At 42.4% G+C, this 26,088-nt stretch overlaps 1 protein-coding gene across 2 annotated transcripts; it reads right to left on the bottom strand.

Annotated features, from left to right (window-relative positions):
• Window positions 1-1,127: 1,127 nt before the first annotated feature.
• Psma5 (proteasome 20S subunit alpha 5) lies at window positions 1,128-24,833 on the bottom strand. 2 transcript variants are annotated; one of them, NM_017282.2, is made up of 9 exons: window positions 24,678-24,833; window positions 20,921-20,987; window positions 16,747-16,873; window positions 15,498-15,565; window positions 14,042-14,149; window positions 13,846-13,904; window positions 12,492-12,594; window positions 7,583-7,669; window positions 1,128-1,369 (listed from the first exon to the last, which is right to left on the bottom strand). In NM_017282.2, the coding sequence occupies exons 1-9, from the start codon at window positions 24,704-24,706 to the stop codon at window positions 1,292-1,294; spliced, it is 726 nt and encodes a 241-aa protein (NP_058978.2). In that variant the 5' UTR covers window positions 24,707-24,833; the 3' UTR covers window positions 1,128-1,291. The 2 variants fall into 2 exon arrangements, 1 of the variants encoding a protein (NP_058978.2); XR_015661743.1 differs by lacking the exon at window positions 1,128-1,369 and having other exon boundaries at window positions 7,583-9,198; window positions 9,323-12,594; window positions 24,678-24,820.
• Between the last annotated feature and the right edge of the window lie 1,255 nt (window positions 24,834-26,088).

The raw sequence follows: 26,088 nt of genomic DNA, 5'->3' as shown, positions 1-26,088 counted from the left end.
GTCTGAAGACAGCTACAGTGTACTCATATAAATAAAATAAATCTTTAAAAAAAAGACTTGGTGATATGAAACCTTGAAAACCTGACATCAAGTCCCAACAGGTTTTTGTTAATTTAAAACAATTTTTAATTTTTAAAACGTGTGGATATTTTGTCTTCATGTCTATATACCACGTGTACGCCTGTGGTGTCTTGAGGCCAGAGAGTATCCGTGGAACTGGAGTAATGTATGTTAGTGAGCCGCCATGTGTGTGCTAAGAACCATACTCGGTCCTCTGGAAGAGCAGTAAGTGCTCTTAACCACTGGGCCATCTCTCCAGCAACAACTTAGTTTTCTATGTCAATGACATAGCCTTAGGCTCTTTACCTGTTAGGAATATTCTAAGGTTCAAATGGAATAACTGTTAATCTTAGTCATAGGAGAACAGCTCCAGAAGTTCATGGAGCATTCCAAAGTCCAAAAGAAACTACTTCTGAATTTTACAGTTCTCTTATACAGCTTAGGTATGTAATTCTCATTGCCATTTCAACTGAGATCAAAGCCAAGACCATTCCTTTTTCTTTGTTTTTATCCCCTAAGTTTTTTGCAGTCCTTAACTTCATAAAATGGGCACTTGCTCTTCCCAGACTTTCCATCAAGACACAAAGAGGTAGGGAGGCCCCCAGGAGTCTTTTGATGGTCAATGAGCAGTATCCTCATATAAAGGAAGCAATAGAGTGTATGTTTCCTTAAGAGACACTCGTAGGCTGGGCAGTGATGGTGCACACCTTTACTCCCCAATTTGAAAGGCAGATGTAGGCAGATCTCTGAGTTTAAGGCCAGCCTGGTCCACAGAGCTAGTTCCAGGACAGCCAGGACTACATAGAGAAACCCTTCCTCAAACAAACACACCACTCAAAGACTTATGGACTTAGTCGTATTAACATCTACTAACCACTGGGGGGAGCTGGACCAGTCTGAATTAATCTTCCAGTATCTAAGGCTAGAGATGTCTGTGTTACAGAGAACACCACAATAATTTTAGGATAGTCATGCTCACAGGAAAGGTATTAAGAGCATTAATTACTGTCATTTTTGCCTACCAACATAAGCATTTAAAATTACAATAAGATCACAGACTATTAACAAATATTTGTAAATTTTTTTTATTTCAGAATTGCTGTTATGTACAGACATCATAAAAAAACACACATACATATACTGGATATTTTCCACGACGTGGAGTTGGAAATAAAGTCTAAGAGCCATTAGAACTGAAACTGTCCCACAGAAGTTCGAGGATGGCCCCTCCTTAAATGTCCTTGATCACCTCCTCCAGTTCTTCCTTTGTGAACATGTGGAAATTCTGACCAGGCTGCACTGTGGCCAGCTGCGGAGAGACAGAAAGGGGTTAATAAGCTTGGCTGGGGTCCTTGCAGCTGTTTCTGAGGGTCTAAGGATCTGCTGTCTGAGGATATCCTTCACAGGCAAGCAGGGCCCTAAAATACCTGACTCAATAAAAAGTCTTATGGGCCAATTTTCCTATTTTAAGGTTACTCCACCATGTGACAGTCAAACTGACATCACTGTTGCTTTTTACTTCAATAAGCTCGCAAAGCAGCAGCAAAGCACACACACACACACACACACACACACACACACACACACACACCCACACACCCACAGATTTCTGTATTTCATTTACATGAGGGCTCTGTCTGCACGCATCAGATCCCATTACAGGTGGTTGAGTTTACATGTGGGTGCTGGGAATTAACTCAGGACCTCTAATATTCTTTTTTTTTTTTTTGGTTCTTTTTTTCGGAGCTGGGGACCGAACCCAGGGCCTTGCACTTCCTAGGTAAGCGCTCTACCACTGAGCTAAATCCCCAGCCCCGACCTCTAATATTCTTAACCACTGAGCAATCTCTCCAGCCTCTAGGAGAATATTTAAAGTAGGACCCAGCCCTCAGGACGGTTCAGGAAGTGAAGACACCTGTTACCCACCCCTGACTACATGAATCTGGACCTCAGATCCTGCTGTGGAAGGACCGAACTGAATCTTAATGAGTTTTTCTCTGCTCTCCACAAACATGCTGTGTTATGTCTGCCTGCCCTTATACACACCATACAGAGAAAATAAATGTGTACACACATACATACACACACACCCTGAATACAGAAATTGTACTTAGGATCCAACATGTACTAGGCAAGTACCCTCCTACTGAGCTATATTCCCAGCCTCAAAGAAATATATTTAAAGCATATTTATCAACTTCCAAAATGAACTTGTGTGACTATGAGTTACTTGTCCATCCTGTGTCACTATTTCCTCACTTAAATATCCAGAGTAGCAGTAAGGATTGAACATGAATCATGCAAAGTGCCTAGGATATCAATAAGGAACAAATAATTGTTAGCTATCATTGTTGGGTATTTTCTCTACAGCTGTATCTGTGGCAACCTAACAACAACAACCAAAAAAAAAAAAAAAAAACAAAACAAAACAAAAAAAAAAAAAAACAAAAAAACAAAAAACAAAAAACCCCAAAACGACAAAAAACCCTGTAATTTGGGTTTAGGGAAGAATGAAGAGAATCCAGTAGCAGTACAATGGGAAAGCACTGAGTATCAGAAATAACCAGCAGCCGGCAGGTCAGATCAACACCAGTGTAAGCGCGCACACTCGCACAAACACATGCGTGTACACACACACACACACACACACACACACACACACACACACACACCAGGTCAGATCAACACCAGCATAAGCACGCACACTCGCACAAACACATGCGTGTACACACACACACACACACCATCCCTGCACAGCACAAAATCTCATGTTTAGGAGCCACCCTGACAAACAGGCATTACTTTGACTTAACCAATTTTGGTACTTGTTTAATTAAAAAAAGATTTTTTTAAAATGTATGTAAATGTGTGTGGGCCTGCATGATTTTATGTGCACCCCATGTGTGTAGGAGCCTGGTGGCCAGAAGACAGTGTCAGACTGCCTGAGAGTGGAGTTACAGGCAGTTGTAAGCCATCACACAGCTCCTGGGAACAACCTGTTCTCTGCAATGGTCTTGCTCTTAACTGCTAAGCCATCTTTCCAGGCCTGTCTGCTTGTGTCTCTCTTTTTTTCTTTCATTTTGTTATTTTTAATCTTAAATTCTACACAGTGTACTTTGTATGTGTGAACATGTGTGTTCATATGTTTAGGTGCAGAGGGAGGCCAGAGCAGCCTGTTGTTCCTTGGGTGCTGTCTACCTTGTTTTGCCCAGATGTTTAACACTTGGGAACGCACCAAGTAGGCTAGAGTGTCTGTCGGTCTGTCTGTCTGTCAGGCCTCTGGGAACCACCTATCTCTACTTCCCAAACACTGGGATTACAAGCACACACAATCGGGCCTGGCATTTTTACATGGATTCTGAAAAATCAAACTCAGATCTCTCTAACTGTTTTACTAAGCTAGCTCCCAGCCTCACTCTACAGCATTTAAAAATAGGGTTACTTTGAAAGTTAGCAGACAAAATTATCACAATCTAGTCTACAATTATTATTCTTTTTAAGTAAGTAAATAAAATTTGGGGGCAGGCAGGTGAAGACATCTAATAAACTGGTCTGGGAAAAGATTAAAATAACTGCCTTCTTCACAAAGCCTGTCTAGTAGATTCTCCCAAAAGATATATCTAATTACACAAAATGCCAGAAGAATTTCAAAAATACTTTAGAAACCTGTATTAGGCAATGTGCTCTAGTCTCTGGAGCCTATGAGTTCTATTATAGGGAACCACACATACAAATAGCACTGCCACTTCTCTTAAGGTAGAGCTGTGCCTGAGCAGTGTCGGTGAGGACAGAGATGCGGCATGACAAATGAAATCAACACTACGAGGCTGTTTTGTGGGGTCACTCATGTCCCAGGGGTCATCCTCCAAAGGATTACAGGGAATAAAAACAGAATCTGGGCAAACCGAATAAGAAGATCCTTCAGAAGCAGGGGCAAATGACTACTAACAGGTTCTGAACCCTGTGCTGCCTTCAGGAAGTTACTCATCAGTTCGCAAGTAAAAATAATCCATATCGTTCGCATAATGATATGCATTTACATAATGAATAAGAATCCTTTCTATTTACTTCACTTTAGGTTCAAAAAACCTCCAGGAAGCAGATACACAGATGCTTTCTCTCGCTCATCAATAATCCATGTGTGGACTAGTTGCAGGTGCTAGAAAACCGGACTCCAGATAAAGCCCTCCTCCTATTCACTCACCGAGGGTCCTCGGTGCCAGAGGCTTCCAATGTCACCTACTGTTACAACAGGAACCCTGAGTGTTCAGAGAGTCAGAAAAGAAAGGATTTATGCGGTGTGTATTAACTGGACAGACCGTGACAAGGTAACCTGTAAGGACAGGTGGAACAGAAGATGAGGCGAAGAGGATCGGCTCACATCTCATGCAGTGTATACATTACAGCCGTTTAAAGTACAGAGCCTCAGCTGCGGTGGAACACATCTATAAACTCAGTTACTAGGCTACTGAGTCTGGAGGTCAGTAACTTTGACTAGCCTGAGCTACACAGAATTTCAGGACAGTCTGGCCCACTTAACAAGATTCTATAAAAACAAAATAGCCAAACACAGTGGCACATGCCTTTAATCCTAGCATTTGGGAGGCAGAAGGAGGAGGATCTCTGAGCTCGAGACCAGCCTGGTCTAAAGCATGTCCAGAACAGTCAAGGCTACACAGAGAAACCTGGACTCGAAAAATCAACGAATAAACAAAACACCCAGGGCTTAAAATAAAATAGACCTGGAAACAAAGCTCAACCATACACCAGTCATTAAGCAGAGAAAGCGCTACACACCACAGTGGAGAAGAAACACCAACACGGTTCATATAAGGCAATAGAAACTAATTTGGTTACAAAGGGCCAAAGTCTTGTAGGTTCTGATATGAATGACAAGTGCGTGAGCTGGTGTTACCCACCAGGATTAGAAGTATTAGGAGAGGCTGGAGAGATGGCTCTGCTCTTCTAGAGATTTTGAGTTCAATTCCCAGCAACCACAACCATCTGTAATAGGATCTGATTCCTCTTCTACTGTGTCTGAAGACAGCTACAGTGTGCTCATATAAATAAATCTTTATATATACATATATATATGTATTAAGAGAAGAAATGGTTTTTCTGGGGAAAAAAATGGTTTTAATTTAGGACTGTCAAGCAGGAGTGACAATGTTAGATAGTCAAATGGTAGTTCTAGAGTTGGTCAGAAAGCCATGAGAAGCTGGAGTTACCACAGCCAGGAGCAGTCTCAAGAATTAAAAACCAGAAATAAATGGTAATGACTAAGAAATAAATAAGGAGAAAAAAAGATACTGAATACAGCTCTTGTTTGGAAAAACTCCTAACAATAGACATTAAAAAGCAGGCTCTAAGGAATCCCACCCACAGCAGTAAAATCTAAGAGGCACTGATATGACCAGGTGAACTTCAAAATTATGCCAATTAAGGCGCAAAGAAGCACACATTAAGCAACCACGCTTGTATGAAATTCTAGAATGCAAAACAAACCTACAGTTCTAAGAGTGGAGGTCAATACTGGGATGACTACAGTAAGGCTGGAGGGCACTCTGGAGAGGGGTTAAAAATGCTTCTATCTTCACCTCCGTGGCAGTTACAGCTGTCAAGCTCACTGATTGCATATCTAAGGGGGCTGATGCTACCTGTATAAACTATGCGTCAAAGACGATGTCTATAAAAAGACAGGACATACACTCAATGGAAGACTTTCTGTTGTTTTTGGAAACAGGGTCTTACTATATTCCTGGCCAACCTGGAATTTGCTACACAGACTGGACTGGACTGGACAGGAATTTTGGATCACTCTTCTTTGCCTCAGGTGCTGTCATTACAAGGCTGAGGTCATTTTTTCTTTAGCTCTCACACAGCTGACATTATGATGCCCATTTGAAGCTTTAAGTCTCAGGCCTCCTTTCCAAAGGCTCTCAGGGCTGAGGAGCCTGCAGTAAGAGCTCACTGCAGTGAAGAGGAAGGAGACTGTCACTCGGTAAGTCACTGAGTACACTGAGCCCAGACCAGGCAGACTCTACACTGACAGAACAAAGAACTATCCCTGTAGCCTCAGGCCTTCACTGTGAAACCAGGAGCTGACTTCTGCCTTCTGTTGAGGGGCCAAGAAGCTCCCATCCAGAACCAAGACCATCAGATCATCATTAGTTATTGGATCTCACATCTGAGAGACTAGCAAGAGGGAGAATCTTAAAATGTAAATTTTAAAACCACCAAGGATCCCCACAGCAGTAAAGAGACAACTAGTACAACTGGGAGAACTTCAAGATACACTGAGTCAAAATTAAGACAAAAGGCACACATACAACCTCCCTTCCATGCTAAATTAAAGCTCCTTCGTACTTCTGCTCAATGACAGCTGGCCCCTCACCTTCTGGTGGACTCCATTTCTAGTACCCAACTTCCCATTTATGGCAGTCTGTGAAAGCAACAAAGTGGCCTCCAGCTAATCAGCTGCTCATCAGGGATCAGTTGACCACTCAACCCAACAAGCATGGGGGGGGGGGGGGGGGCTGATGTGCTTTAGTTAACACACAATGTTGTGTTATTAATGCTGTGACTACAGCATCAGTCATAAGAGCCTGCTTTTTAAACTTTCTTTAAAGCAGAAATATTCATATATGTTATGTCTCCCAGGGTACCTGCTACTCTAGCCTGAGCTAATATTTAAGTGTAGTCCAGCAATCGTTTCCCTCATTCCTATCTCCCCTTTTCCTACCTGTAATGCTTTGTACCTCGATATTCCCACTCTCCTTAATTTCATACTTACACTGACCCACTCAGCAAATGACCCAACAATCTCTAGGCAAATACATCTTTTCCTATTTATTTCAAAACCCATGTGTGTACTCATCATTGTCTCCTTTTCTATCTACTGTTAACACCATAAATAACAACATCAGAATCCAACCCATGCCTTTCCAATTTTTATTATTTGCCACACCCCCATTCCACAAGCAAAGAGAGAAAAATCCTGTTTGACTTTGGAGAGAACCCAGGGCCTAGCACTAGGGAGCCCCCTACTGTTGAGCCCACCCAGTCCTTTGATCCTTTGCAATGCTATTATTCTCTCCTGGGGTATGCTCTGGCTCCCTCCTCCAGATAGCAGCTCCTCCAGGAAGCTTCCTCACACCCTCCTTAGGCCTGGGTTCACACGGAAGCTGTTCTTACTGCACTCACATCCCACCCACGCCCTCATCAGCAGCACTTAGGGACAGGATTTCCTATGCTCTTTCCCTGCATCTGGCAAACTGCCCACAACAAAACTGATCACATGTATTTTGTTTCTTTAGTGCTGTGTTTAATCAATCCTAAGAAAGACGCACACTCAGTCCTTTCCTTCATTCTTAAATGCACTGCACTCTGGCCCCCACCATCACCACTTCACGAGCACTGATTAGGATACAAATGCTATCAATGACCTAAAAACAGAGCAGGCAAAATATGTTTTCTTGATGCAATCAGTCTTTAGCAATGGGCATGAGGCAGGAAACAGTACCTCGATGTTAGTTGCGTTCAGCTTCTCCTCCATGACTTGCTTGAGGATGATGAGTGAAGACTTGATGGCCTCCTTCAGAGTCATAGACTTCAAAGAGAGAGGAGCTGTTAGTTGAACATGATCCCTTCTTTCAACCTTCCCTGCATCTCTCTGAAGAAACCACTTAGCTGATATTAATATACCTTACATCCTAATTTGTATAGAGTAATGTAAGCAAATATTCAACTATATGTTACTAAATATACTTAGAAGAAAAATGTCTTACTTTGAGTTACTAACTCAGAGTAAATCATCTTTGAGAAAGAGGAAAAGGCTGTACATCCCTAGTGTATGTGTATCTGAGTTCCTTGATTTAGAGGATAATATAACCTGGGAAACAGACTAATAATATCCAAGTGACCTAAATGATTCTGAAAATTCACCTTTCATTTTATTTACCTGCCTTAGGGTTCCTATTGCTGTGATAAACACCATGACCAAAAGCAACTTTGGAAGGAAAGGGTTTGTTTCATCTTAGAACTCTCAGGTCACACTCTGTCACTGAGGAAAGCAGAGGCTATGGAGGAGTGCTGCTGACTGGCTTGTTCCTCCTGGCTTGCTCCTCCTGGCTTGCTCAGCTTGCTCTCTTATATACCCAGAGCCACCTGCAGGGAGTAGACCCTCCCATACCAATCATTAATCAAAAAACACCCTACAGATTTGCCCTCAAGCTAATTTGATGAGGTATTCTCTCATCTCAAATTCCTCTTCCCATATGGCTCTACCTCGTGTCAAGCTGACTACACAGGCACATGCGGCACCAACTAACAATTTTCTCCACATATGAGATCTACATTATAAGCAAACTGCATTTCACTGTGGTTTGTTTTGCTGCACTTAGCAAATACTGCAGGTCTGTGGCAACCTTATACTGAACAAACTTACTGGTAACATTTCTAAAAGCATAGAATTATTCTGTGTCCCTATTATTTCAGATCAATTCTTACAATAGTGTCATCTGTTTGGCAACCATTTTTTCCTCTTTTGTTTCGGGTATGTGCAGATGCATCGGTAGTGGGGTTGCACGTGCACCTAGTGGAGGTCAGAGGACAACCTTGGATGTTACTCCTCAAATACCTTTTTGAAATGAATCTCTCTCTGGCCTGGAAGTCACCAAGTAGGCTAGGCTGCCTAGCAAGTCAGCTCTGGTGATCCACCTGTCTGCCTGTTTCTCCTTCCCAGCGCTGGGGTTAAAGGCCTGTACTACAACACCTGGCTGCCCCATCCATTTTTTAAGGATTTTTTTTAATGATGTCCGTCTTCGTGTGGGTATACACACGAGTGCAGATGCCCTCAGAGGCCAGAAAAAGCTGTCAGATTTCCTAGAACTGCAGTTACAGGTGGCTGTGAGTCACCTAACATGGGTGCTGAGAACAGGACTTCAGTCCTGTGAGAGCAGTGTGTGCTCTTAACCACTGAAGAATGTTTACAGCTCCCTGGCCTTATTAATATGGTTTCTGGGGATCATGCTTACAAGAGAAGCACTATGTAAGACAGACCCTGTAAACATGGCAAGTCACCTGTGATACTACTGCTGTAATTGCTTGAGTAATGCAAGCCACATTAGAAGTGTCAACCTTGGGGGCTGGGGATTTAGCTCAGTGGTAGAGCGCTTACCTAGGAAGCTCAAGGCCCTGGGTTCGGTCCCCAGCTCCGAAAAAAAGAACCAAAAAAAAAAAAAAAAAAAAAAGAAGTGTCAACCTTAACAACAAATGTAGATGTTCTCACTGCTGTACTGCCCATCTTTTGGGGGGATTTTTCTACATTCCCAAAATACAACAATACTGAAACGAGGTCAATTAGTAGCTGTAATAACCTGAGGATGCCAAAAGGAAGAGTCCCATGCCTCTCACTTTCAATCAAACACGGACAATGATAAAGTTTAGCACAGTTTATCAAGATTTGAGTGAGGCTGAAAGCTGGGCCTCTTGTGCCAAATAGTTAAACCAGCCTTGAAAAGGGAAAGAAAAAGATCTTTAAAAAAAATAATAATAATAATTTTATTGGGCTGGAGAGATTGCTCAGTGGTTAAGAGCACTGACTGCTCTTCAAGAGGTCCTGAGTTCAATTCCCAGCAACCACATGGGGCTCACAACCATCTGTGATGAGATCTGATGCCCTCTTCTAGTGTACAAGCATGTATATGTGTGTGTGCGCGCGTGTTTGGGAACACTGTGTACATAATAAATAAATCTTTAAAAAACAAAACAAAAGCCAAACAATTTTATTTTATTTATTATTTCTGGGTCATGGGACCCAGAAAAGGACCCAGACCACTTGCAGCTGGTGTTTCGACATTTGTGAGGACAGATTTAAGTATGCACTGGGATCTTTGATAGAACAGTAAGTACTTGACTGCAGAGCTATCTCTCTTGGCCCAACTGGAAAACCTCTGATGGAAATTGAAAGTGCTACTCTAGGAACAAGTGACTGTTAAGAAAGTAAAACAGTCTGGGTGTGGTGTTGTATCCCATTAATCCAACACACAGAAGGCAGAGGAAGGCAGATCTCTGCAGAGCTTGAAGCCATCCTGGATTACACAGCAAGTTCCAGGCCAGCCATAGTCACATAATAAAACCCTGTGTGTGTGTGGTGGTGGTGGTGGTGGGGGCACGACAGGAAAGGGGAGGGGCGAGGAAGAGAAGGAGAGAAGAGAGGAGAGGACAGAGAGAGGGAAGAGAGGAGGAAGGAGAGGAGAGGAGAGAGGGAGGAGAGGGGAGGAGGGAAGGGGAGGAGTGGGGGAGAGGAAAAAGGAAAAAGGAAAAAGGAAAAGCCCATTGAGATGGGCTGGAAAAGCTGGCTTTGTGTAAGAGCATTTACTGCTCCTGCAGAAAACCTGGGTTCTATTCCTGGCACACATATGGTAGCTGAAAACCTTGCATAACTCTAGTTCTATGGGATATGACACCCTCTTCTGGCCTCCATGGACACTTCATGTACACAGTATACAGACTTACACAAGTAAAACACTGACATACACAAAATAAAAATCTTACAATTAAAAAAAGAAAGAAAGAAAACAGCTTTCTCAAGTACTGATATGGAGGAAGTTTTCATGACTCTGAACAAATCAAACAGCTTAACCCAAAGCATGACCCACAGCAAAGCCCTAACCTCTTTAAATCAACAAAAGCTGAAAGCCAGGAAGCTGCAGAAGCTTCCTCCTCTCTTCCCTCTCTCTGTCCTCTCCTCTCTTCTGGAGGACGGCACAGGTGGCTCATGTGGCTCAAAGAAAGGCCATCCTGTAACAGCAGTGACATTCAGGCTGCAATACCTTACTCCTAGCACCAGGGTTCTAGTGCCGGGGACAGAGCATACGACCCCACATATCTATGTGTGTAAGGGATCTTCCAGGGAGCTCCAGTCCCAGCTCTCCTGTTCCTTTTTATACTATGTAAGTTGGCTGACAAAGCACAGAAAAGCCTGAGCATCTGTCACATTTTGGGATGAAAATTCTGTGCACAGACACTATCAAACACCATCACAGGCTACAGCTAAAACCTTCACAGAAGCAACAGTTGATGGATGACATAGCCGCCCTTTAAGAAGCTGTCGCAGCTACCCAACCCTCAACAGCCACTAACACAACAGTAAGAAGCTCCACAACAAAAGAATTACAGTTTGCTAAAGGCTCATGGTTACTATAATTTTTAGTGATAAAAATTGTATTAAATTATGAAAATCTTTCAAAGACATAGCTATTACACACTGTGATTTAAATGAGCAATGCTCCCCACAGGTTTTGATATCTGAGTGCCTGGTCCCCCGCTGGTGGTACTATTTGGGGACATTTAGGAGGTGCAGCCTTGCTAGAGCAAATACTCACTGGGGGCAGGCTTTGAGAGCTTAAAGCCTCACCCTACTTCTAGTCTGTTTCTCTTCTTTGTGCTTGCACTGAAGATGTGAGCTCTCAACCTCCTGCTCCCTGCTGCCATGCATTCCCATGCTGATGGACTCTTATCCCTCTGGAGCCCAATAAATTCTTCCTTCTATAAATTGCCTTGGTCATGGTGTTCTACCACAGCGATGGAAAAATAACTAATACAGTCATATTAATAGTCACGGTATAATGTAACCTGACTTTTACATAGACTTAGTTATATGCCAAGCCTAAATTACCTCTTAAATATGCCTGTTAGGTACTGATATGAGCAGGCATCCCTATGTGACTGATCTGGGCGTGGCAGCCTTCAACTAAAGCCATGAATTACAAAACCCCAAATCTTCCTATTGTAGAAAGTCAGTACCAACTGCTCACTTGCTTCAATATCCACACTAGGAATTTCAACTGCTAAGTGAAGCTGTCAGGACAGAGGACAAACCTGTGCTATAGTCATAGCATGGCACATTATTCAGCAAAAATTAAAACAAAAAAACCTAACAGTACAACAAGAGAGTGGGGCCTGGTGGCACATGCCTTTAATCCCAGAGCTAGGGAAGCAGAGGTAAGAGGATATCAGTGAGTTCGAGACCAGCCTGCTCTAGTAAAACCAGGACACCTAGAACTACATAGAGAAGCCCTGCCTCAGAAACTAACAAAGCTGAGGGGTAAAGCACACTAGTGTGGAAAGGCCTGGCTTCCATTCCAGCATAGACTCACAACGACCGAAGTGACAAGCTATATTAACTTCACTGATAAAAAGGACAAGAACAGACACATCCATACTGGTAAATAATTGCAAATGAGCAGAAAGATTAATAAGCACTTTGGCAGAGAAACTGTGATCTTGTCTTGTTTTAGGTTGTGATTCCAATGTGACACAACTGTCAAAACTTAGAACAAAAAAACTCTTGCAGTCTATAGTTTTACTCGCACAGAAGTTAAACACTGACTATAAAAATGAGGAGAGCTGTGAGAATGGCTGATTACCTTGTGGTAAACTTCCTGCAAGGAGCTCTGGGCACCCTCTGACGCAGAACCAATTGCTCGAGCATCACACTGTACGAAGGTCCCAGATGGGTCCATGTGAAACCTGAAAGGATAACTGATGCTCACGAGGGCGTCTTACAACACCAACTTCACTAAAAGAAGCCTAAGCATTTCACCCTGTAGCCAGGATATGCCACTGAAACACTGAGGCACAGCCCTAAAGACTTTCTGTTTTTAAAAAATAGTTCTTTTAAAAGATTCTGACTAATGATATACACATCTGTGTACACATAGAAATGTTACAATAAAACCTATTTTGTGTGTTAAACAAAAAATTCAAATTTAACATTCAAATTTAAACAATATTTTTTTGGGGGGGGGGGACCGAACCCAGGGCCTTGCGCTTCCTAGGTAAGCGCTCTACCACTGAGCTAAATCCCCAGCCCCTAAACAATATTTTTTAAAAAGAAGAAAAGGTTACTAAAATCATTAACTTCCTTGAGACCTTGGGTGAGAGAATGGCACAGTACACATAACCATAACACTTATGTACACCTAAGTGCACACTTGTGTACGTCAACAGGACAATGACCACATTATTTACTATGCCCATCAATCTATCTGTGATACATCAACGTGAGAATGGGGACCAGATGCTAACAGCAATAAGGTAGCTTCTAATTCTTCAAAGAATCAGCACTGGTTCTATAGAGGTTTCTTCATGGATCCCCAAAGTTGGAAAAAACAGCACAGAAACACTAGCTCAGAAACACTAGCTCAGAAGCCCTACTTTTCATCAGTTAATGCTTCTTTCCTTTTATTTTTTATCTCATTCATTTATTGGTTGGTTGTGTTTTGAGACAAGGTTTCTCTTTGTAGCCCTGGCTGGCCTGGAACTCACATAGATCTATCTGCCTGCCCCTGACACCCAAGTTTCTTTCCTTTTAAAACAAACTAAACAGGGTTGGGGATTTAGCTCAGTGGTAGAGCGCTTGCCTAGCAAGTGCAAGGCCCTGGGTTCCGTCCCCAGCTACGAAGGAAAAAAAAAACCTAAACAGAGTAGCTCAGATTAGCCACCATGTAGCCAAAGACGACCTTAAACTTACACTACTGCCCACACCTTCAGAGTATGAGGCATCTAAGGCATGTTGCACCACACTGGTTTTATGTGGAAGCAGGATGAAACCTAGGACTCCATGTATACTGGGCAAGTACCCTACCAAATGAGCTGCATCTAATCCTTTCCAGCTCCCCAGTAAACTTCCAAGTTGATTTAAACTACTAGACCTCAGTTCAAATTACAATAATCACCACTACCACCCCCCCCAAAGCAGGGGTGGGAAATGGTACTTACAGTTGGGGCCCTTTCTCATCAACTCCTCCAAACAACAATGCTACTCCAAAGGGACGAGACTAGAACCAAAAAGAATTAATTTAGAAGAGGCTACAAATATTGAGAGTCCTGTACAGAAATGTGTGCAGAGGACAAATGTTCTCAGTCCTACAGAACAGTTACAGCGGGCTCAACATAAGCATCAGCACTAACTCACCATAGCACCTGGATCTGCATCTTCTTCTCCGAACTGCAAAGCCAGATTGGACACAGCCTGGGTCACACTCTCAACTGTCATTGTCTCATTATAGGTGAACCAGTGGTTCTAGAAAAAGGGCAAAGAATGAGTCTGCTTCCTTAAGGAGAAAACTCACACTGACCATCACCTCATGCCTTTTCTGTTTGGGACAGGGTCTTGCTATGTATCTGATCCAGAACTTACAAACCTCCCACCTCATTCTCCCAAGAGCTAAGACAGATCACCTACCCAGATCAACATGTTGTTCTTGATTAACACTAGCCACTGGGTGCTTGGGGTTATATCAGAAGAGGAACAGCTCTGACTTCCAAATACTAAGCCATATACTCATGATCCCTGCCCTCAGGAGGATGGTGAATTTAAGGCCAATCTGAGCTGGTTGCAGAAAGACCATGTCTCAAGGGGAACAGGGAAAAATGAAGGGAAGGAGGACAGAGGGAGAGGGTGCGCACAAGTGCACACAGATAAGCTTTGGAAATAAGGATGACCTAGAGGCTGCTACCCTTGCAAAATAGTAACCCTAAAAACACAGCAGCAAGTTTAGTCTTTTCACAAAGTCAATGTAAATAACCAAGTGTCAATTTTCTTTAAATATTCACCTTCCCTTGATTAAGTGTTTATATTAAATTATTCTAAATATAAAGGACAAACTTGGAAATATGTGTAAAAACTTCTACCTTGTGATTAGCTGTTTCCCTTATTAGCCTATTACAAAGTGCAGATATCCAAGGATTTAATGGTTTTTGTTATTTAAAAAAAAACAAAAACAAAAACAAAAAACAGGGGTTGGGGATTTAGCTCAGTGGTAGAGCACTTGCCTAGCAAGCGCAAGGCCCTGGGTTCGGTCCCCAGCTCCGGAAAAAAAATAAAATAAAATAAAAAACAGTGTTCCTAATCAGTACCTGTCACCTGGTACAAATCATTGCTTATCAGATGAGAACAATTTCATAAGCCTGACAGAAAAGGCAGCTGCCAGGGTATCCTTTCCTAGGACTACATCCCGCTATGAGGGTCCCACAGATAGTCAATCAGGGAATACACTGCATGCTTTATGTAGGGTAAGGCTAGAAGCAAGAGGCTATAGGCTCTACTGACTACAGCGTGCTTTAAGTTGCAATGGCTGGAGTGCTAAATCCTAAGTCCCGAGGGTTTTAGCAGGGGAATGGACCCAACACTCCCAAGAGCCAAGTCTACTATCAGCACAGACACCTGCAGTGTAGCCCTGGTAGCTCTGTCATCACTGAACAAGGAGTGCATGCACCACAATGAAAAGCAGAGAAGGGGTTGGGGATTTAGCTCAGTGGTAGAGCGCTTGCCTAGCAAGCACAAGGCCCTGGGTTCTGTCCCCAGCTCCGGAAAAAAAAAAAAAAAAAAAAAAAAAAAAAAAGAAAAGCAGAGAAGATGCTGACTTTACCTGTGTCTCCACTCTGGCTTTATCAATTAAAGTTTTAGCATCAGCAATTAGCCCACTCATGGCACAACCTGCAATAGAAAAGAACAGTTACCAGCCAAACCCTCCAGAACTTTTCATCCACATCCATGAAGTAAATACTCTCTCTACTCCTGGTCTACTCTGATGTGGACACAGATGTTCACCAATGTATTCATGATGATAATAAACCTTCTAAAACTAAAACTGTGAGTGGGCCAGAAGAAAAGTTCCTTCTCTTAAGCTGTCAGATATCTGGTCACAGTGTAGAGAAAGTAACTAATACTCATGACCTCTGAACCCAGACAAAACTCCTTCACATCCTTACTGAGCCACCTTGTGCACCACCACAGATAAGCCCTCAGTTCCTGGAAGACAAGTGCCATGACTCCCTCTCTAGGTCCATGGTGTCTAGCAGTGTTTTCTCTGATGAATGAAGTGACACTGACCTCCAAAAGACAGCGGACCTGAGATACAGCAGACAACACTCCAATTGTAAGATCCATTTCTCTAGCTGTGAGAGGGAATACTAAGCTCCCAGTTACCATGGCATTGAGTTCTTATGGCTTTTGAGCAATTACTTACTTAGCAAATTTTGTAGGAACTGGGTTGAGTTGGTAAGATAAGCAAATTTGGACAGCTAACTACAACACAAAGCTGTAACTGGAAAAGTATGTATCTTTTAATGCTACATTGTCATAAAGACAAGAGAAAGGGCAAAGAGGGCCAGGAGGAGAGCAGTTAAGCCTCCCATAGGAACAGACTGGTCTAGTCAAAGTGCATAGGGCTCCTCTTACACTCTGAACCTTACACACTCCAAAATCTTTGAGAATTACTTTTTTCTCAGTGGACATGACAATTCTCTACACTATTTTGGCTCCAGTTAGCTTTCTACCAGGGGAACTAGCCAAAGAGCCAATATTTATGTATTTAAAGATCATATTTGCCAAAAGTTGTGTTACAGTTCAGTGGTAGAGTGCTTGCCTAGCATGTGAGAGGATCTTGGGTTCAACCCCAAGCACTACAAAATGAAATCCACAAGAAGACTTTCTGGTAGTTAAGATAACTGAGTCCTGAGACTGCTTCCCACTGCCTAGACCTATGTACACTGGCCTCCTGCCTTGAACATAGTAGCAAATAAAAAGAGAAGCCATTTACTGTGTGAACCTCTCTTGGATCACCGAAGATTAATTAACCCGCACCAGACCTACAGTAGCGTCCACTTATTACTTACCTATATGAGCATCAATCTCTACGATTTTCTCAATGCTGCTAGGCTCCATTAGTGGCGAGGTAATTCTCTTCTCCACAGCTAGACATACACCCTCTGATGTCTGGATGCCAATGGCCGTAGAACCAAGCTAAAACAAAACAAAACAAAACAAAACAAAACAAAACAAAAACTGTGGTTATCACACACAGCTCAGAGAAATCCATAAACAGAAACTCGTTATCCATGCCTTGGATGCAGGAAGAACAGAGCATGCCTAATAAACACTGCACACTGTTCCCTTGAACATCAAAGGCTATAAATGCCTTTTTTTAAATATTTATTTTTTATATTTATTTTATATTTATTTTTTTATGTCTATAGCCCTGTACTTGTGCTTACCTCGAATGAGCAAGGTTTGGTCCCCAGTATCAAAAACGGGGTGGGATATCCAATAAAGTCAGAACACATCTGAAAAATTATGTTAACACTAGTACTGGGAGGAAGAATTCTAAAGTTCTAATTATAGGTTTTTGTTTGTTTTCTTTTGGAACTGATGGCTTTTTCCTCTACCATCTATATTAGTCTGTCCAATAGGTTATGCTCCCCAAACCCATGTCATCCCTGGAAAAGAAAAGAGGAAAAGGAGTAGGAATTGAATATACCACCATCCTCACTGACCACAGGGAAATAATACTAACTTAATCCTAAGTCACTAGCAGTCCACAGTGTAGAAAAGTCACCTCTTCACCCCCATGCCACCTACACACCTCATCCCTATGTACTCAACTGTCTGCAAAATGAAGACAAACCAGGTAACTCCATAGAGAAAATGGTGCCTACCACATAATAAACACCTGTTCCTACTACGTGCCCCCACCGCTCAATCTCTTTGTTGAGAAATGGTCTCATCATATAACTCTAGCCAGGCTGAAACTTTCTTTTTTTCTTTTGTGAAAGAGGCCCTGGCTAACCTGGAACTCCTTCTGTACACCAGGCTGGCCTCAAACTCATAGAGATCCATCTGCCTCTCTGCCTCCCCAGTGCTGGGATTAAAGGCGTGGGCCAGCTCAGCGGAAGTTTTCTATGTAGACCAGGTTTGTTTCTGCCTCCTAAGGTATGAGCAACATCTAGCATCCTTAGTCTCTTGCTCTGAATATACTGTTTATTGATATACTGATGGGAAAAGTGTTATTTTTACTTTATTTCTCTCAAGAACTGGTACTCTCTGTATTGCCTTTAATTAAAAACCAAATGAGCGGGGTTGGGGATTTAGCTCAGTGGTAGAGCGCTTGCCTAGGAAACGCAAGGTCCTGGGTTTGGTCCTCAGCTCCACAAAAAAAAAAAAAAAACAAAAAAAACAAAAAACAAAACAAATGAGCGTCTCATAATCTAATGCTATCTCTCGCCTCTAACTTTATTACTCACTACTAATTGGTTAAACCTTTAGGTACAACTCACCACAACAAACATTACTAGCAGCAACACTAGCGCCCGCCCTTCCTGAAGCTGTCTCCTGTGGAGTGCACTCTCCTTCTGCCTCTCCAGATTTACCCACTAGTAATACAGTCTCCTAAGACCATGCTTTAGCCTCTGGATTCCTACTCTATCTACTTATTTCTATACAACAATAACCCACCAACTGTGAACATGGATTAAACCTGCTATTGTAAACAACAACAACAAAAAAAAAGACCCGCAGAATTCCATAAACTTTTTAAAAGTTTTAATTCATTTTAGTTATGTTACTCTGTGTGTATGTTCCCTTGTGTGAAGACGCCTGCAAAGGTTAGAAGATGTCAGATCCTGAGGCCTAGAATTACAGGAGTTGTGAGCCACCCAACATGAGTTATGGGAACTGAACTCTGGAAGAGCAGCAACAACTCTTAACCGCTGAGCCATTTTTCCAGTCCCTCCATGAATCCACACAAAAAAGCACATTTAACCTGTTTTTAGACTGAATGTGGTCAAAATATTCCTCATTTTTTAAATGTATTTTATGTATTTGAACACTGTCTGCATGCACACCTGCTAGAAGAGGGCATCAGATCCCACTACAGTCGTGAGCCACCATGTGGTTCAAACTCAGGACCCCTGAAAGAGCAGCCACTGCTCTTAACCGCTGAGCCATCTCTCCAGCTCCAGTCAAAATATTTCTGACAAAATACCCGACATGAAGCACCTTAAAGAAGGAAGGGTTTATTTTGGCTCACAGACACAGCCCCCCTCAGGGGGAAGGCATGGTGTCAGGAATGGGAGGATGCTGGCCACACTGCACACCATCAGGAAGGACCACGAGTGTCAGTGCTCAGCAAGCTTTCCCTTTTATGAAGTACAAGAACAAAGCCCACAGACTGCTGCTGCCCTCAGTCAAGGTAGGCCTTCCAACTACAGTCCACAATTAACTGGAGACTTACCTCCTCAGTGATTCTAGATCCTGCTAAGTTGACAATCAATATTAACGAGTACATCATGTTTCATGCATATATATTACTCTCAAATGCTGACAGAATGGCTCAACCATGAATGAATAGTTCTACTAAAATAACTGCCAATTAATTCTACAAAACTTGTTATGTGTAAGCTACTTGAGAGGTTGCATTGACGATTTCCAGTCCTCTAGGCAATTGTGGGTAGGAAGAGAACAGATATGCGAAAATCTATTCCATAATGAAAAATGTGTAGATGATGCCTAGCAATGCCTGTGTTCTAAGCATATGGTGATAAAGGACTTGAGAGTGGGGCTGGGGAGGTGGCTCAGGGTCAGGGCATCTGCTGTTCTCGCAGAGGACCTGGATTCTCGTAGCAGCACCTGCATGCTGGATGGCACATAACCATATACAATGACCACGCCAAGGGCCCCACTGTCCTCTTTGTCTCCGAAGGCACTACACACGTGGTGCAAACATAATGTGAGGAAAACAACCATACACATTAAAAAAAAAGTAATCTTTTTTTTTGTCATAAACCAAATACTTTATTATTTGAGAAAGAGGAGGCCAAATTACAAAACCTTCATACTTAAGACCATGCCAAAGACTTCTGAGGACTTCCACGACTGTTAGATTCAACCATGTAAAACCGTCATCTTGGCTGATAAAACTCGGGCTAAACTTGGCAATTTCATGTAGCTCGACTGCATATAAACTGACTGAGGATTAAGCTTTTGACTCGAGTATATTCCTAGTCCCATGTCTGTTTATATTACACACAGATGTCCCGGCGACAAACAGGTTCCTGTGCTAAACTGCAAAGCATTTCTCTCTGGGCATGCAGGCCAAGGCAACCCGGCGCTGGCACAGCAGGTCCCAGCTGGTCCTGCATCCCCAAAAAAGTAATCTTTTTTTTTTTTTTTGGTTCTTTTTTTTGGAGCTGGGGACCAAACCCAGGGCCTTGCGCTTCCTAGGCAAGCGCTCTACCACTGAGCTAAATCCCCAACCCCCCAAAAAAGTAATCTTAAAACAAAAAAAAAAAAGAAGTTTAAAGTGCTGCCTCTGGGGAGTTGAAATTAGACGGTAAAGCCTCAGGGACTCTGTTCTTATTACATTAATCTTTGATTCTAAAACTACAAACACATGTGATTGCCCTAAAAATTAAAAGAAAGAAAAAACCTAAGACCGTTGCCCAAAAAGTTAAATCTAAGACTTACATATTATCTAACTGCCATATTTTTTAAATTTGGGCACAGACTGGACCTAGGGCTTCTCTTTTGCTGGGCAAACACTCTACTTCTGTGCTACATCCACAGCTACACACTTGTAATTGTTTACTGAGGATCTTGAACCCTCAACTGAACAAGACAGAAACAATTCACATCTACGTTTAATTTTTTTCTACTAAAGCGACTCTCAAATGGAGACTCTCTTTCGAGCTACCAACATTCAACAAAACCTGCAGGCGTTTTGCTTGTATGGAAGGGTAAGTGCTACTGGCACCTGAAGGGTAGTGGCCTACACCAGAAGCCCCACAGTTCAAAAATGTACAAAACCTGCTTTCACAACACAAAAACACTGTCAGTCTACTCAATTTGGATTCTAATTTTCAAAAATTCCAACTGTTATAATACAAGTAGTAGTTGGTTAAAGGAATGTGAGAATATTTTCTAAAAGAATGGCTAAAACACACTTTCAACAAATGTCCTTTTATCAATATGCAAGGCTGTTATGAAATTTCCAAAACTATACTACTGGCTACTTACCTTGATGGCCTCAATGGCATATTCCACTTGAAATAATCTTCCTTCAGGAGAAAAAGTGTTCACACCCCTGAAATTAAAAACAATAAAAATTGTATTAGAAACTATCAGAAGTATACAGCAAGTCTTCCAGTCTTTTGATGTACCAACTGTTTGCAGGCCCTCAAATCTACCCAACCCCCAAACCTGACCAAAGTTTTGCCAAACTGAACAAAAGAAAGCAGATGACCTGAATCAATCTGGATGAATTCTCAGCCAACCTACCAATTCCTTTGATAAATGTGTGCCTCCCAAACTATCAGGCCATTTCCAAGAAAATGGCTTCCTTCCCCTTCCCATATGTGCATTTGATGTTACTATTTTTTGTAAGAGTCAGTTAAATGTACATTTTTCTCCTATTTGTATGAGATAGTATCATTACATTAACAGCATACTGAGAGCCACAGTTACTAAAGCCTATACAGTTATGCCAGACTACTCTACTAACTGAATCAATGCTCCTCTCGTTTGCACTAGTACTGTGTTGCTGATCCCTGCAGAGACAAACTCACTATTAGCTACAGAAGCTTTCAGCACACAATTACAATTTAAAAAATGTTTCTGAATAAATGAATATAAATACCTGTAATCCTTAGTTCATGAACTCTAAACCTCACAACAGTATGCATATACCACTGTTTTCAAATTTTGTTTAACCAAAACTTTCTTCAAAAGAGATTGTATGTGTGAGAGATATCAAATAAATTGTTCAAAGTTACTTAGCAAAACAGAAGCAGAATCAGTTCAAGAAAGCCTATGTAGACAAAGCTTTCAACTATTCTACTTCACAGTCTGAGAATTATTCTCACCATCCAGTTCCTCATGCCCTCCTCAACCAACAGATCACTAAAGCCATCCAGAAGGAAGTTCAAGGTTCTAAAGCACAGCTGACAAACTCAGTGAAAGGAAAACTGCGGTCAGAAAATCTCAGATTGAGCTGGGGACCAGTTCAGTTGTAGAGCTCTGGCTCTTGCCCACTGCATATAAGCCCCAGGTTACACATACACACACACCACGCACACACGCACTAAAACTGACCCATCCTGAGATTGAGAACCAGGTTTATCACTAGCTTTGAGGAAAAATAAGAAATTGTCCTTGCCTTTATGACAATTTAAGTAAACTACAGAAAAGTGAAAGAACCCTATAAACTTATGTGACTAATTTTTTTGTACCCTGATTTGGAAGTACCATCCTAGTAAGCTCTGTCTTCATCCTCCCAAATTTCATTGCTTACTTGAGATGTTGCATAGAAACTAAAACCAGTCATTCTAAATTTCTAGTTCCAGTTTGCCTTTTACCTAATTAATCTAAATTTGAAACAATTCCTCTTGAATAGCCCAATTACAACCATCATTCAACATTTTCCAGTCTTAAACAGTACCTTTTAAATCTAGTCACTCTGTAAAATCAACTCACCTATACCATTCCCATTATTTTAAGACACCCACAGCTTCTGAGTTCCTCCATAACAGAATGTTCTGAATGATGACTCACTTCTCCCTGCCATCTCCTTTATCCTACCACATGCTAAGTCATACTAACTCATATGCTCCTCCTCCATGGTACCATCACTTCCATCCCTACGGCCTCGTTACCCTTTACCTAACTATTGTAAAAGCCTCTTAAAGGAAGCCAACTTGTTCTTCCAATCAATTAATCTTTATAAAAACAAGTGTGATGAGGTAACTTCTTAAAAGGAAACACTAGAGTCTGACACAGTGGCTCATGAGTGTTAACTCCAGAACTCAGAACAATCAGGCAGAAAGGATCCTCACAAATTCAAGGCCAGACTGGGTGGGCCAGTTAGCTCTAGGTCACCCTGGGCTATAGAGATACCCTGTCTTTTTAAGAAGAAAGAAAAAAAAAAGGAAAAAAAAAAGACCAAAAAAAGAGAGCTAGTGAGCTGGGAGAGCAGTTAAGAGCACTAGGGGCTCTTCAGAAGAAGATGCTGGTTTGATTCCCAGCACTTACATAGTGGCGAAAACCCACCTGTTATTCCGGCTCTAAGAGATCCAACACCCTCTGGCCTCAAAGGACACCAGGCATGTACATGGACGTCTCCCCAACCCCCAAAAAAGGCCAAAAAGAAAAAGAAAACTGATGGCACACAGTTGCCTACAGAGTGAGATCCAAATTCTTAACAGTCTATCCGAGCTGTCAGTATCCTGGTTTTTCCATAGCACCTACTAGTCCCATTATATGCATCATACAAATGTGGTAGTCAGCCTGGACGTTTTTCAAATGTGTGTTATGTCTTTCCACTGGTCCTCCTTTGTTCTTCCTTTACTATCTGTTGGGTCTCGTGGTCTTGGTTTACTAAAAATCCTACTTGCTCTGGGCCTATCTGAATTATCAGCCTCTTTGTGAAGTTTTCCCCAACCTCCAACGATGAATGCAACCTCTCATCAGAACATCCAGTTGCTGGCCTAAGATTCCTCTAGTAACATCAATACACTTCTGTCTCGTATTAGTTACACAAGCAAACAGGAGAGCAGGAATCTTGGTTCTGCTCACTGCTGTAAAACCAGCTCCCTAAACAATGCTCCTTGTACTGAGCGAAAGATCAAGAACATTGGATAAATAGAGGCCTGAACTTTAGTCTTGGCAGATACAAAAGAAAAAAAATCCACAAAGCAACTAATACATATAAATAAATGGGCAAAGCTCAATAAAGCCCTTCGGGTGAGGATCACGATTTTCTCAAAATTTTATCACCTAAAGATGACTCCCTTCAATGCTCTGGAAGCCAAGTGTTAACGACCATTTTACTTGACAACAGGAAATAGTTTTAAAACTTCAACTGTATTTTCTGAGTCAGCAAAAGGTTAAAAAATGGCATTCCAGGTGCCACAATTTTGACAGCCTCGATATATACTTGCCAAGAAAAGTGATTTCTCATACCACCTGGAAAAAAAAAATGTCTGCCTTCCCTAACTTTTAAAGGAACTCAGCGGCTTGCAAAACTACTCAAAACAGAAACTGAAAGTTACAGTATCCACAGCATTTATGACAGTATTAGTTAGCATTTTCAAGACTTGATTTTTAGGTTGTTTTTTTTAAATAAACACAACCACACAGCTTTGCCTTTACAAAACATTTAGCCTTCAACACAACACAAAAATTAACTTGCTCTCAATTTTTCCCCCTCTTTGGTCAAATGGGATCAGCATATTAAAACTCTTCTGAGAACTACTATACATTCTAGTTCCTATAAAACCAGACTTCAGGCAATGTATCAGATAATAGCTGTAACTGCCTTCGCGCTTTAAAAAAAGACTAAAATGTACAGCATAGCACGGATTCCTACAAACTCATTCAATAGTCTCTGGTAGCTTTCTATTCGAGGAAACTCATTTCATTATTCTTTTAAGCAGTCATACTTAGGCTGAAAAGACGAACACAAGGCTGGTGAGTCCCTAATCTACTTCAGGTTAAAGGTTGGAGTCCGGACCCCTCTCCGCCGCCTGCCTCAAGCAGCCCCAGCTTCTCGCTTCCGTGCGGAGTCAAAAGTAGCGGTGATTCAGCGGTAGCACAAGTGCAACGGGTCCGCTCCAGTCTAGCTTGGGCAATCTCGCCGGGCGCCTCGGGAGCCAGATTCCCCGGGTCCCGCCAGACTTAGGTTACCCGGGTGCCCCATGACACTGCAGAACCCAGGCCGCGGCCCGGGCCCAGGCCCGCCCACCCAAATCTCGACCCTGCTGCTTCTCGCTGTACGAACCTGTCGTACTCGGACCGAGTGAGGAACATGGCGAGGACAGGAGGAGGCGGCAGTGGCTACGCGGAGTTCCCAAAGGCCACACGACTGAAAGCAGCACCCTACTCAACCACACCGCCACAGCACCAAGGATCCTGCGGCCCTCTGCGCGTGCGCACGCGACCTTTTTAGCCCGCCCTCCCGTGTCTCCGTTCTATTGGCTGATAGATATTTTCGCTGCAATGATTGGGCTGACAAGCTTCCTCACCTGGATTAACTGGGAGGGCGGAATTAGAATGCACTTCCGCTTCCCGGCACCCTTGGTTGCTACGGGCGCTGGGACTTGAGGCAACTGGTGGGAGTGAACCTCGCAGAGGTGTGCGCTCGTCGCGTTTTGGACTGCTGCAAGACTGGGACTGGTAGTTGGTTGTAGGGATCGTGACGTAAGTCTCGCCGACTCGCGTGATTGCAGCCGAGGGACACCAGTCTCTTACTCCGCGTTCACTTGCCCAACTCTTCGCTGTCTTCCCGGCTCTGTGGCAACCGGAACCAGCTTTGCTGAGGACTTTTTGACTTAGGTAGAGATGTGTGCGCCTCAGTGCAGTCTGGACCAGCGTGCCCCGCGATTCTGTCAACCGGGCTGATTGAAAAAAAGTTTTAAAAATTGATAGGTTCGGGGGCTGGGGATTTAGCTCAGTGGTAGAGCGCTTACCTAGGAAGCGCAAGGCCCTGGGTTCGGTCCCCAGCTCCGAAAAAAAGAACAACAACAACAAAAAAAAATTGATAGGTTCTAATCTGCAAGAACGTTTTTCAATTTCCTGCATAGGTAAGATTATTTTACCACGTCTTTCCTGGATACATACATACACATACCACCACTACCACCGTAGCTATCCAAGTTTGAGACCCGAAGACCCAGAGTTCAGGCCCCGAGATTTAGATTAGCCACTGTTTTTTCAAGAAGAATAAGTACCTTCTTTTTTGTATGTGCTTCCTGTTTCCTCTTCCTAAGGGTAGAAGAGCAACTTGAGAGCTTTTTAGAAACATCGTAAATGAATCATGTATCAAAGAAAGATAGGAGGTTAAGAAGTGACTCTCTAGGAATGTAACCGGTATAAACCTCTGCACAGTCTTGGCAGGTGTGGGGTATATAGGACGGTCAGAGTACAAAGTTTCAGGTAAGTGGAGATATATATACACCAGGATGACTAGTGTTAATAATATCTTACACTTGAAATTTTTCTAGGAAGGTAGATTTTAATCACTACCCAAAAAAGGCAAGAGGTATTGAAAGTTAATTTAATCATGATATATACATACATCAAAACATAATTCTGGTGGCTGGAGAGATAGTTTAGCAATTGAGAGCACCTGGTGCCCTTTTAGATGCCCAAATTCAGTTCTCAGCATCCTGGTCAGGCTCCTCATAACCACC

The sequence above is a fragment of the Rattus norvegicus genome, chromosome 2 (assembly GCF_021556685.1).
Source record: "Rattus norvegicus strain SHRSP/BbbUtx chromosome 2, alternate assembly SHRSP_T2T, whole genome shotgun sequence".
NCBI lineage: Eukaryota > Metazoa > Chordata > Mammalia > Rodentia > Muridae > Rattus > Rattus norvegicus.
This window is presented reverse-complemented; position numbering and strand designations above follow the sequence as displayed.